Source organism: Theobroma cacao, chromosome 6, assembly GCF_000208745.1.
Source record: "Theobroma cacao cultivar B97-61/B2 chromosome 6, Criollo_cocoa_genome_V2, whole genome shotgun sequence".
Classification (NCBI taxonomy): Eukaryota; Viridiplantae; Streptophyta; class Magnoliopsida; order Malvales; family Malvaceae; genus Theobroma; species Theobroma cacao.
In genome coordinates this window covers 23974438-23986919 of record NC_030855.1, presented here as the reverse complement: position 1 = coordinate 23986919, position 12482 = coordinate 23974438, and the positions used below count along the sequence as shown (strand labels likewise).

Below are 12482 nucleotides of genomic sequence, written 5' to 3'. Positions count from 1 at the left end.
CAGCAATACATTAGATCTGATAAAAATAATAACGGAAGGGACCAAAATTAATCATAGTTTTTCCCCTTATAAGAATTATGAACATGATTGATTGGAGGAGTAGGTGGTGCTTCTAAGCTAGTAAATTATCATTTAAGCCAAACCATTGAGAGAAGGATTGCCAACTAACATCTTACGATAACTTGTCCTTAATATTTTTTATTTCTTATTCCTATTTATTTGTAATTGTTTCAATTTTTATTTTATTTTGTAAAGATTTTAAGCTATATATATTTTTAATAAATTTTATTTCGACTATCTTAAAAATATTTCATATAAAAAAGTCAACAATAAATCCAACTAATAAATATTATTTTTTTATTTGACTTTTATAATATTGACGAGGTTCTATTATTTTATTTATTTTTTGTACCGAAATTCGGCTGCTTGTTATGCTTTTCTCCTTTAGCAATTAAATTGTTAGTTAAGAGAATATTTGAAAGTAAAGTAAGCATAATTTGGTTATAAATTTAATATGTTAATAATAGTGACTGTATAGATTATAAGTTAGGATGTTGTTCGATAAAGATATTATTAAAGTTACGATATAATTATGATACTATTAAATAAATACAATAATAAATAATTAAATTGCAATCTACAAGTAATATTGTATTTACTAAGTTAAGATAGAATGACATTTTCCTAATCCAATTGAAGAGATTGATGAATGAGACACAACAATCAATTTTTCATTTACAAAATATTAATCACTAATTAAATCCATTAATATTTTAATTTATATTTTTGACATCAAAAAGTTAGGTAATTTCATCAGAGAAAAAGGGTTAGAAATCTAACACGAGAGGTCAAAGCAGGAGACCGAATCTAAAACTACAGCCATATAAGCGGCTAACCCATAGGAACCCGCCACGTATAGAATAGGTTAAACCCAATCCAGAGTTTCAGAAATATCATTAAACGCTACGAAGTTTATCCATATCGTCACATACGTCCCTCCATTAGGCGTTTCCAAGTTTCTCCAAAACGGCAGCAAGCACGTCATCTTAAGACTTCGCAAAAATGGGGAAATTAGAAATCAGCCCCTCCCCTTCGCGCTAAGCATTCGCACTAAATTTATAATTGTTTAATATTATAGACAAAAGACGCAATGGAGTATTATTTTTGACCTATCGCTTTCTGGATCTAGGGTTTTCTCGCTTCTTCAACACCAAAACACAAACCCTAAAAACCATTGATTGTTTTTTCTTTTTTTAAATATTTTCTCCTAGACGGGAAAATTAGAAAAGCAAAATCGAAAATCAACAAATCAATCGAGGCGAAGAAGAAAGCAAGCGAGAAAAGAAAGAAGCCATCCATTATTAGGGTTTTTCAAATTTTTTTTTTCAGATCAAACACCCAAAAAATTCACAGATCTACGTAAACAAATCTGACCAAAAAAAAGGAGAAACCCTAATTTTTGCCTTTGATCCTTCAATTTGGTTTCAGTTTATTGTTATTGAACTTGCAATCTGCAAAAAATCTGGTCAAATCTTAAAGAATTCGAATCGATCGAAACAACTAGTAAAAACTTTGTGTTTTGTTTTGTTGTTGTTGTTGATGAACGAGATTTTGATGAGAAATTGAACGAGAAATTGAGGATCTGAATCTGATGACGAGTATGTACAAATCGGTTGTGTATCGAGGGGAGGAGGTGTTGGGGGAGGTGGAGATTTATCCACAACAACAACTACAACAACAACAACAGCTAAGGGAAGAAGAAGATGAGAGGAAAATAATGGTGATGGAAGAAGAAATGAAGGAAATCAGAATAGAATATTTGACGCAAGGCAGTGAGAGATGTCCACCACTGGCAGTGCTACATACCATTACTAGTAGTGGGATTTGCTTCAAAATGGAATCGTCAAAGGACAACAACTACTCTTCTTCTCAGGACTCGCCTCCGCTTCATCTTTTGCACTCCGAATGTATCAGAGACAACAAGGTATAGCCCCACCAATTGCCATCAACTTGAACAAAACCCAGAAATGAAAAGATTAAAATAAGATTGGGCTAAACAAAGGGGAAATAATAAGTTGAATAAATTAATGTTAAAATTGCCAAGAAACTACTTCTTTACTGGACTCTTTACCGGACAAGTATTTTTACACGACCCAAGTTGAAATTTAGACGATTTGTGCAGAACCCATGTACATGTGAAAAAAATGCTTGAACTTAGAGAATTTGGGAAATGAACCTATTGTAGCTCCTGATTTTGTAAGAACTGTCTGAACTGAAAATGCATGAACTTCTGGAACTATGAGATTTTTTGACAATTTTAGTGAAGTTTCTGATGCCCTAATCTTGGATGACTGTCTGAAACTTTAGTTTTTAGTCCAGAAAGGGAAATATGAACTGATATTTCAGGGAATTATTGACTTATTGATTATCAAATTCTTGACAATTTTAGTGAACCCATGAACTGTATGTACCAAAAAAAGTGAAAATATGGACTGTAAGAACTCTCTCAACTTCATGTAAACTGCCCAGAAATGTCAGCTGAACTGTTTGAAGCCCTATGCCTGAATTTATTAAGGTGGGTACCATTTGATGGGAAATCTCTGAGTTCACCTTTAGATAGATATGGGCATTTATCTTGTAATTGTTGTTGTTAGCCTGTTATCATGAACTTAGTTTGTGCTTTGAGGATGTACTTAACTTGGATTGCATCTGACAGTTATAGAGTGAGAACCTTTATGATATTACACTTTATTTTTGTCCTCTTATTGGAATTTTTGTGAGAATTGATGGTGATGATATTTGGTGCTTCCAGACTGCAGTGATGCCTATGGGAGATTGTGAGCTCCATTTGGTTGCAATGTATTCTAGGAATAGTGACAGACCCTGTTTCTGGGGATTCAATGTCTCAAGGGGACTCTATGATTCTTGTCTTGTCATGTTGAACCTTAGATGTCTTGGGATTGTATTTGATCTGGATGAAACTCTCATTGTTGCGAATACAATGCGCTCATTTGAGGACAGAATAGAAGCTTTGCAGCGAAAGATGACCACCGAGGTTGATCCGCAACGTGTTGCGGGTATGGTGGCAGAGATGAAGCGTTATCAAGATGATAAGGCCATATTAAAGCAGTATGCAGAGAATGATCAGGTTGTCGAAAATGGGAAGGTCATCAAGATTCAGTCTGAGGTTGTTCCTGCCTTGTCTGACAATCACCAACCTATTATTCGACCGCTCATTCGATTGCAAGAGAAAAACATTATTCTGACACGCATTAATCCACAGGTATAGATTTGTCAATTCTGGTAAAGATCTTTTGCATATTGTTCAATTGTTCTTTTCTTGTGGTGTGATGTTTAAATGCTGCCTTGTTCTATCCTGTAAATGAGAAACTGTATGGATTTATGCAGTTGATCATGTAGAGAATTTTTCATGTTCTCTCACGGTTTTTGTTGATGGACATATTAGCATTCATTGACTTTATATTTTCCCCTAGATTCGTGATACTAGTGTTCTTGTGAGATTGAGACCTGCATGGGAGGATCTTCGAAGCTACTTGACTGCGAGAGGGCGTAAACGTTTTGAGGTTTATGTTTGTACAATGGCTGAAAGGGATTATGCTCTGGAAATGTGGAGACTTCTTGATCCAGAGTCAAATTTGATAAATTCGAAAGAATTGTTGGATCGTATTGTCTGTGTCAAGTCTGGTAAGCTAGTTATTAGGGAAGCTGATTTATTTCCATACCTTGCAATTTGATCTGTTTTTTTTTTGAAATGGTCCACTTCTTGGTTGTTTTGTTCTAATTAAATTTTGGTATCAACAGGTTCTAGGAAATCCTTATTTAATGTGTTTCAAGATGGAATATGCCATCCAAAAATGGCACTGGTTATTGATGATCGCTTAAAAGTTTGGGATGAGAAAGACCAACCTCGTGTGCATGTTGTTCCAGCATTTGCCCCGTACTATGCTCCCCAAGCTGAAGTATGCACGATCAGAAATTGGCTTCTGTCTTTATGGGAATTTTGATGACTGCATATATGAGCAATATATGCATTAGTTTTCTAAAAATTTTTGGCAACATGCACTTATTGCAACTCTTTATGTTGTAGGCAAATAATACTATCCCAGTTTTATGCGTTGCAAGAAATGTTGCTTGCAATGTTAGAGGCGGGTTTTTCAGGTAATAGAAAACCCTAATAATTTTTATATGCATACGCATGACATAACCTGTCAGTCTTATAACTCAATATTGAGCAATTCAATTGGTCTTATTTGTTTATGCCTTTTAAAATTTTCCATGAAATAACCCGGGAAATTGATGACAGAGAATTTGATGAAGGCCTTTTACAAAGAATACCTGAAATTTCATATGAAGATGATATTAAAGATATTCCTTCACCTCCGGATGTGGGCAACTATTTGGTCTCAGAGGTTAATCATGACAGCTTTTTCCTTTTTTGTAATATTTATGGAGTTATAAATTATTTTTGGTATTGTTACTTTGCTCCTTGTCCAGTACTAAATTTGCTATGCCTCTCAGGATGACACTTCTGCTTTGAATGGAAACAAAGATCCACTTCTATTTGATGGCATGGCAGATGCTGAGGTTGAAAGAAGACTAAAGGTAATTGTCATTCTTAAGCTTTTTCTTGATCCACGGAACCAAGGTTATATATTTCATTCTTTTTTTTTCTAGGAGTTTTAAAATTAGGTGTGATAGTTCTGATTTTTGTTTACTGTTAGTTATTGTCACTTGTTGAGGTGACTTTATTTTTGTTTCTGTGTGGGTTGGATTAAAATTTTTTTCATTTTCATTTGCTTCTTTCATCCAGGAGGCAATTTCAGCTACATCAACAGTCTCTTCAGCAGCCATTAACCTAGATCCAAGGCTCACCCCTTCTCTTCAGTACACCATGCCATCTTCTTCTAGTTCAATTCCACCATCAGCAAGTCAGCCTTCCATAGTCTCATTTTCCAACATGCAGTTTCCTCTGGCAGCTCCAGTGGTTAAACCAGTGGCTCCTGTTGCAGTCCCAGAACCAAGCTTGCAAAGTTCCCCAGCTAGAGAAGAAGGTGAGGTTCCAGAATCAGAATTGGACCCTGATACAAGGAGGAGGCTTCTGATTTTGCAACATGGGCAAGATACAAGAGATCACACACCACCTGAACCTGCATTTCCGCCTGTAAGACCTACAATGCAAGTTTCAGTTCCACGTGGGCAATCACGTGGAAGTTGGTTTGCTGCAGAGGAAGAGATGAGCCCACGACAACTGAACCGAGCAGCTCCCAAAGAATTTCCTTTAGATTCTGAACGAATGCATATTGAGAAACATCGACATCCACCCTTTTTCCCTAAGGTTGAAAGTTCTATTCCATCTGATAGACTTCTTCGTGAAAATCAAAGATTGTCAAAAGAGGTAATTGGTTCTTCGTGGCGGTCTGGCATGTAGTTCTGTTTTCTATGCTAGAGTGAAAGGTTAAAGTTACCTCTCCCTGTGAAACATAATGATCTTAGAACATAATTTGTTTTCAGGCACTTCATAGAGATGATCGCTTGGGGTTAAACCATACACCATCTAGTTATCATTCATTTTCAGGTGAGCTGACACATTTAATTGCACAGTGAATGAATGCAGCGATTCCTGTTATTCAATGGCCCTTTGTTATTGTCAGTAGTCAGAGGTTTAAGTTTACTGAATATTTCATACATTAATTGCCATAACTGTTGTTTTTCTTTCCATTTAACTTCAATTCTAAGCTTTGAATGGAAGTTTATAGATCAGTACATTCTGGTCTGACATGTATTTGTTATAAGTTTTTTAGCAGGATAAGGTATTTATAGCATCCTATTTTTGCTGTTTGTTTTGTTTGAATGACTGTTGTTGCTATATTCTATTTATTATACTTTTTGTTTGATTTTGTTATGATTTGGGGCGTTCCACAATTTAAGGTGAGGAGATGCCCCTTAGCCAATCATCGTCTAGCCACAGGGATCTTGACTTTGAATCCGGACGAACTGTTACAAGTGGAGAAACTTCAGCTGGAGTTTTACAAGATATTGCAATGAAGTGCGGAGCCAAGGTAATTTGGAAGTAATTTGTATTATTTGAGATAGATAATTTTTTTTTTTTATGTTTGCAAATAGAATATTCCTATATGTTTTATTTTAGTTCATCATATTCTTGCTGCTTCTAATTTTTGTTTCTAAAATTTGTAGGTGGAATTTAGACCAGCTTTGGTTGCTAGCCTGGACCTGCAATTCTCCATTGAGGTTTCAATAAACTCTTTGACTTGAAATTAAGTTTTTACTTTTACATACTATGAACTTTTTGTTCACAAATTATGTGGGTTATTTAAATATTTGATTATTATTATTATTGTTATTATTTTTGGCTTTGATAATATATGGTATTTCAAAATTTGAGATGGAGACTTCCTCCTTTTCTTATCCTCTTTCTTTCCTCTGGTAGGCTTGGTTTGCTGGGGAGAAAGTTGGTGAAGGAGTCGGTAGAACAAGAAGAGAAGCACAACGTCAGGCTGCTGAGGAGTCCATAAAAAACTTAGCTAGTAAGATGTGTTACTATTTTTATTGTTCCTTTTTGCATCATTCTGTTGTTATTTACAAGTACGTTGTGCCATATATCTGAATTTGACAGGTTGAGACCCCTCTAATGCTTTTTAGACTAATAAAATAATCAATGCACTAAACAAAAACTTAAAAAGTAATCTCTACACCTTAGTCTCTGCTTTACTGGACTTTGTGATGTAAAATGGATACAAAGAGGCTAGATAGTCAAAGGCAACTGCTTTGAAAAACACTATATTTTCTAGTAGTTTGAGCAAATGCATTTCATTTTTCCCCTTAAATAATGTGTTAGGCCAATGTTATAAATACTCATGGTAATAATCGTCACAAGAGAATTGCTTGACAACTCAGCTTCACCAAGCTGAATAAGACATTGATGGCATGGAACTCTTGTCACTAGGCCAAGTTGAGCTGGTTTTGTTTCTGTTTCATTTAACTGGGATATCTTGTTGGAATTTTTCTTTTTTTACTGTGCATTGTCATTTAGACTCTATTCTTATAGTGGCTTTTTGGAGCAGTTCTGACTCTCTGATAATATACTTACAGATACATACTTGTCACGTATTAAGCCTGATTCTGGGTCTGCTGAAGGGGATTTAAGTAGGTTGCACAACATAAACGATAATGGCTTTCCCGGTAATGTGAATTCTTTTGGGAACCAGCTATTGGCTAAAGAGGAATCTTTGTCATTTTCAACTGCATCAGAACAATCTAGGCTTGCTGATCCAAGACTAGAAGGCTCCAAGAAATCTATGGGTTCAGTCACTGCACTTAAAGAATTAGTGAGATATTAGGAACTTATTAGTTATTTCGGTTTTCAAAATGTTCAACTGGTAGCACTGATGTAATCTTTAGTTCTGATTGATAATGTGTGGTTTGTTTGCAGTGCATGATGGAGGGCCTTGGGGTAGTTTTTCAACCACAGCCTCCATCTTCATCTAATGCATTGCAGAAAGATGAAGTATATGCACAGGTTTGCATTTAACAAATTGTATTATTCTTTAAGGTCAAGTCTGAGAATGGTTTTTTGGAATGAGGGATAAAGAAACAACCAAGAGTTGAGAATGAAGACCATAAGCTTGAACTGTATGTTTTAAGAGCCTGAATTAAGTAATCTCTGAATTCCTTGGGGATCTACTACTTAAAACTCTTCAATTATTACTTGGTATGGCAGTAAAAGAAATGATGAGAAGGTCATTTTATGGATATAGAAGCAAAATTCAATTTTGTGATCTTTTAATAATATTTAGTCATTTTTCACCCTGATTGTAACAATTTATCTTTTCTGGTTTTATGGTTTAGGTGGAAATAGATGGGCAGGTTTTAGGGAAAGGGACTGGGTTGACATGGGAAGAGGCTAAGATGCAGGTATAGCTTCTTATATATATATATATATATATATATATATATATATATATATATACATATTCTTTTGTGTGACTTCTATTATTTCTGCCAACTGTATAATATCTGCCCTTGGGCATCTGGACATGCTCTTTTTTTCTCCCCCTTAGGCTGCTGAAAAGGCCCTTGGAAGTTTAAGATCAATGCTTGGTCAATATAGTCAGAAACGTCAGGGTTCTCCAAGGTGTGTGATCTTACTTGTAATGTTACCTGGGGAAAAAACAAGTGTTGCTCCATTTACTCCTTCTTATTTGTTGTATTATTGGTTATGCGGACAAGGTCATTGCAAGGTATGCAAAATAAACGCCTAAAGCCGGAGTTTCCCAGAGTTCTGCAGCGGATGCCCTCTTCTGGTAGATACCCCAAGAATGCTCCTCCGGTTCCTTGAAGACCTAAAAGCCTTCTGGTAGATATCTCATTTTGATAGTGAAGCAGCTGTTGTGACTTCTGTACAGTACACAATATAGACAACGGGGTGAGGGCTATTGATGACCTGCAACCCAAGTTGACTGTTAAACCTTGGTGTTTCTTGCATAACATGTCTGAAGCCCGACAGATGAGAGTTGTCAATGACTTAAAATTCTCCAGAAAGCATGAGGAGATGTTCAGGATTTGCATTCACCATCTTATCCTCGCCTCGTGGACATTCATTCAGACAGATGATAAATTCGGTAATGTAATGGTTTTTCTCCTCAAAAATGCTTAGCAACCCACAGCCACAAGGTGGCAAAAAGGGAGGTGTAACATAGCTCTCTACTCGCTGCTGCATGTGCCAAATTCTTGGCGGAACTTGGTTTTTTCTTGAAGCAGTAGTAACGGAATACTGGCACTGATATGCAAGACACAGGGCACAGGCACTGCTTCTTGTTGTCATTGAAAGACTCAACAGCGCTTTCTAACCATAGCCCAGAGCCCAACTAACTGGTTTGCTATCTCTGTCCATCCGTGAGAAAAAAACCAAAGAACAAATTACACTTAGAAACCAGAGTCTTGACATTGGTGAAATTTGTCCACTTCTCTGAGCTCATGTAATACAATTTTTGATGATCTACGACGTGTTTGGTTTTCCTATCTTGTCAGCTGCTTCATTCAGAGCTGTTGCTGTTGCTTTTTTTTTTTAAATGACTTAATTCCATGTTATCTTCTCCACCTTACCTTTCCTCTGAAATCCAGAATTTGAAACAATGAAGAAAAAAAATATAATCTAAAATTACCCGCCCTTTATTTCACTGATTTTCCTTGGATGGAAAATCAAGTTGCAATAGTCAGTGTAATGATAAAACTGGCGATCGAATTTGATAATGACAAGGCTCTAGATCAATTTTACAAAAGCCAGTCTTATATGACACTGTTCCTACAGCGAAAGCACAAGCCCACCAAAACTCCGCGAAATGACGTCGTTTTTGGCTGTTTATGAGCTTGAAGGATTAATCAGTAATTTCAATCCCGACCCCCGGTAAAATGTTATTCTTGCCAGAATCAAGTCCCTTCCCGTCACCGTTAGGTATATAAAATGTCAAAAATAAAGAAACGAAAGGAAACTTGAAGGAAAGGAAGGCTCTCTCTCTCTCTCTGATATTTCAGTTTTCTAGAAAGGAAACCAAAAAAAAAAAAAAAGAAAAAAACTGAAAATCTCCATTTGAATTCCATTCTCGACTTCCTTGGAGAAAGATGGCGTCCTTTGATGCGTACGGGATGGAAGGAGAAGAGATTCACGCTTCTCCAAATAACCATCCCTTCGATGTCGACGACGAGAGCTACTCCAATTACGGCTCTTACTCCAACTTCACCGACAACCAGCAATTCCCTGCGGATGGTGGTGACGTGGCTGTGGATCACGTGACTTCATCTCCTGAGATCTTCGGCTTCGGATCCTCCGATCCGACCCCTGCCTACTCGCAATCTCCTTTCGGTACTACGATTCCTGTCGAGAACGGAAATGGAACCAATGGATTTGGTGATGGAAACGACGACGTTTTCGCTTCGGATGGACCGGTGCTTCCTCCTCCTGGTGAGATGGAGCCTGAGGAAGGCTTCGCTTTTCGCGAGTGGCGGCGGTGAGTAGTAGTAGTAATTTATTTTTCAAACTGAATCGCTTGATTTGTTGACCAGATCTGTTACTTTAGCAATACTTCTCAGCTTAGATCTGCAGTCCTTTTGAGTCGGTTACGTATATTTCGCTGTTGCATTGGTTGAACTAAGATGAAATCTAATTCAACTTTGTTAATGATCCTTTCTTGTATCTAGATCTGTTATTGTTTTATCTATGGCCGCATCAGCTTGTTGTTTTGCTTTCGGTTTTTTCAGTTTGTTAATGTTATTTGTTAAGTTCAAATTTTTTGATCTCTTTTGTTAATGAATTAATTGAACTTTTAGTTCAATTTGTATTAGCCGTACTTGATAATCTTCATCATTGTGATCCATGAGAGTTCACTAGCTGTGATGGCCAAATCAGGAAATTATTTGAATGTAAAGTTGCAACTTTTTTGATCTGATCAGCAGTTCGATTGTTATAGATTGATGTGTATTATCCAGATCCACATTGAATTTTTATTCAGATTGGAAAATGTTTTAAAAACTTTTCTGAATATTATTTAATCTTATGACGGTTGCTAGGGCTTAATATTGGCATTATTTTCTTTTGAAAGATCATTTGCGTTACTATAGAGCCACCTCTATGATAGTATATGAAATATGTTACACAGTTTAGTTTATAAAGCACTTGTTTAAATGCTTTTCATGGTTGGAAGGGGCAATGCTCCCAATTAATTTGTTGTTGGAGGTTGAAGCAGCTTGTTATCTTCCAGTATATGGTAGATGGAGTGCTTAGCTTTTCATTTTACAATGACAATACTGAGGATAAACATTCAATAATTACCTTGTTTATTGTAGATTTGTGAGGATATTCTCATATATGTGAAGGTGTATTAGGTTAATGCTTTGCTTTGAACCACTTTATGGTTTAGTTGTAGTGACAATGCGACGTAATGAGCTCACCAGTTGCAATTACTTTTGCATAGATCTGATCCATGCAAGTTCTTTAATACTTTGTAGCATATCCATTTATTTCAGAATCCCTTCATAGTTGACTTTCTGATAGCCTATTCGGCTGCTGTTAGACTATTTATTGGTTTATTTGAAATAAGTTCCAGAATTTAACCTCTTAATTATGCTGATATTTAGAGAGGAAGTTACTTTGTTATTTAATACTTTTCAGTTGCCAGCCAAAAATTTTAATTGTTGATATTCGATTTGTTGCTGTAGTCAAAATGCCATTCTGCTTGAGGAGAAGGAGAAAAAGGAGAAAGAGTTGAGGAACCAGATTATTGAAGAAGCTGAGGAATATAAGCGTGCATTCTATGAGAAGAGGGAAAAAACAATTGAGACCAACAAAACTAATAACAGAGAAAGAGAAAAGGTAATACTTCCTGCAAATTATCATGTTCATGCTGATGCACGTGCTGCTACATCTTGACTCATATTATTTTGGGCTTGGAGCAGCTGTACATGGCAAATCAAGAGAAGTTCCATAAGACTGCAGACAAACAGTACTGGACTGCAATAGCAGAACTCATTCCTCGTGAGGTCCCTAATATCGAGAAGAAAAGAGGCAAGAAGGACCAAGAGAAGAAGCCATCAATAACTGTCATCCAGGGACCAAAGCCTGGAAAACCCACTGATCTTTCAAGAATGCGGCATATTCTTGTGAAGCTGAAGCATGCACCCCCACCTCACATGATTCCACCCCCACCTGCTCCAGCAAAGGATGCTAAAGATGGAAAGGATGAAAAGGACACCAAGAATGGAAAAGATGCTGCTTCAAACGGAACAACATCTGCAGAGAAAGGGGCACCTGCTTCATCTGCCAAAGATGCCACCGCAAATGGTTCCTCACCTGAACAAGATGCTACTGCTGCCAAGGATCAACCTGCTGCAGAACCAGAGGTAACACCAGCAGCCTAATTGCTGAACAATACATCCACCATGGTTTTTCCTTGCCCCAATTCTTTTTTATTTTCCTCAAGATTTTGATTTTTTATTGCATTCCATATCAACATGGTATTTCCGTCATAAGGATTTAGTACCATTACTTCTACTGAACCTTATTCTTAATTGGTTTTCGAAACATTTCATGAGATTGGATTTCAAATGTCATCCTTTTATTTGCTTTACGGAATTAACTTTATGGACATAGTTTGTTGCTTGTGCATAGCACCGAACTTGTGTTATTAGTGTGCATATCAAGCAAATATAATCGTTGGGGGGAAAGGGGTTCGTTGTCTTTCTTTCTTTTTTTAATTAAATCAGTTACGATTTGGTTTTGTTGCTTTTCTGAAGCACTAATAGCACATGATTATGATTACGAATATGGAAAAACGGACTTTCAGCCAAGGCAACTAGCAAAGCAATCAGTCTAGCTGGAATGCATAACCGCCAAACAACTTATAACCAGAACTCCATGGAAATGATCTACTTTTTGTCTGCCACACCAA

The 12482-nt window shown here is 36.5% G+C and overlaps 2 protein-coding genes across 2 annotated transcripts; both read left to right on the top strand.

The window, feature by feature from the left end:
• Positions 1166-9059, top strand: LOC18596883 (RNA polymerase II C-terminal domain phosphatase-like 1). Its single transcript, XM_007025618.2, has 17 exons — positions 1166-1984; positions 2813-3283; positions 3495-3705; positions 3823-3980; positions 4109-4179; positions 4325-4430; positions 4540-4623; positions 4832-5416; positions 5533-5596; positions 5950-6080; positions 6217-6270; positions 6470-6566; positions 7132-7367; positions 7472-7558; positions 7888-7953; positions 8100-8173; positions 8269-9059. The coding sequence occupies exons 1-17, from the start codon at positions 1652-1654 to the stop codon at positions 8375-8377; spliced, it is 2937 nt and encodes a 978-aa protein (XP_007025680.2). The 5' UTR covers positions 1166-1651; the 3' UTR covers positions 8378-9059.
• Positions 9531-12271, top strand: LOC18596881 (clathrin light chain 1). The gene is made up of 3 exons (XM_007025616.2): positions 9531-10046; positions 11254-11407; positions 11491-12271. Exons 1-3 carry the CDS (start codon positions 9661-9663, stop codon positions 11950-11952), a joined length of 1002 nt encoding a protein of 333 aa, XP_007025678.1. The 5' UTR covers positions 9531-9660; the 3' UTR covers positions 11953-12271.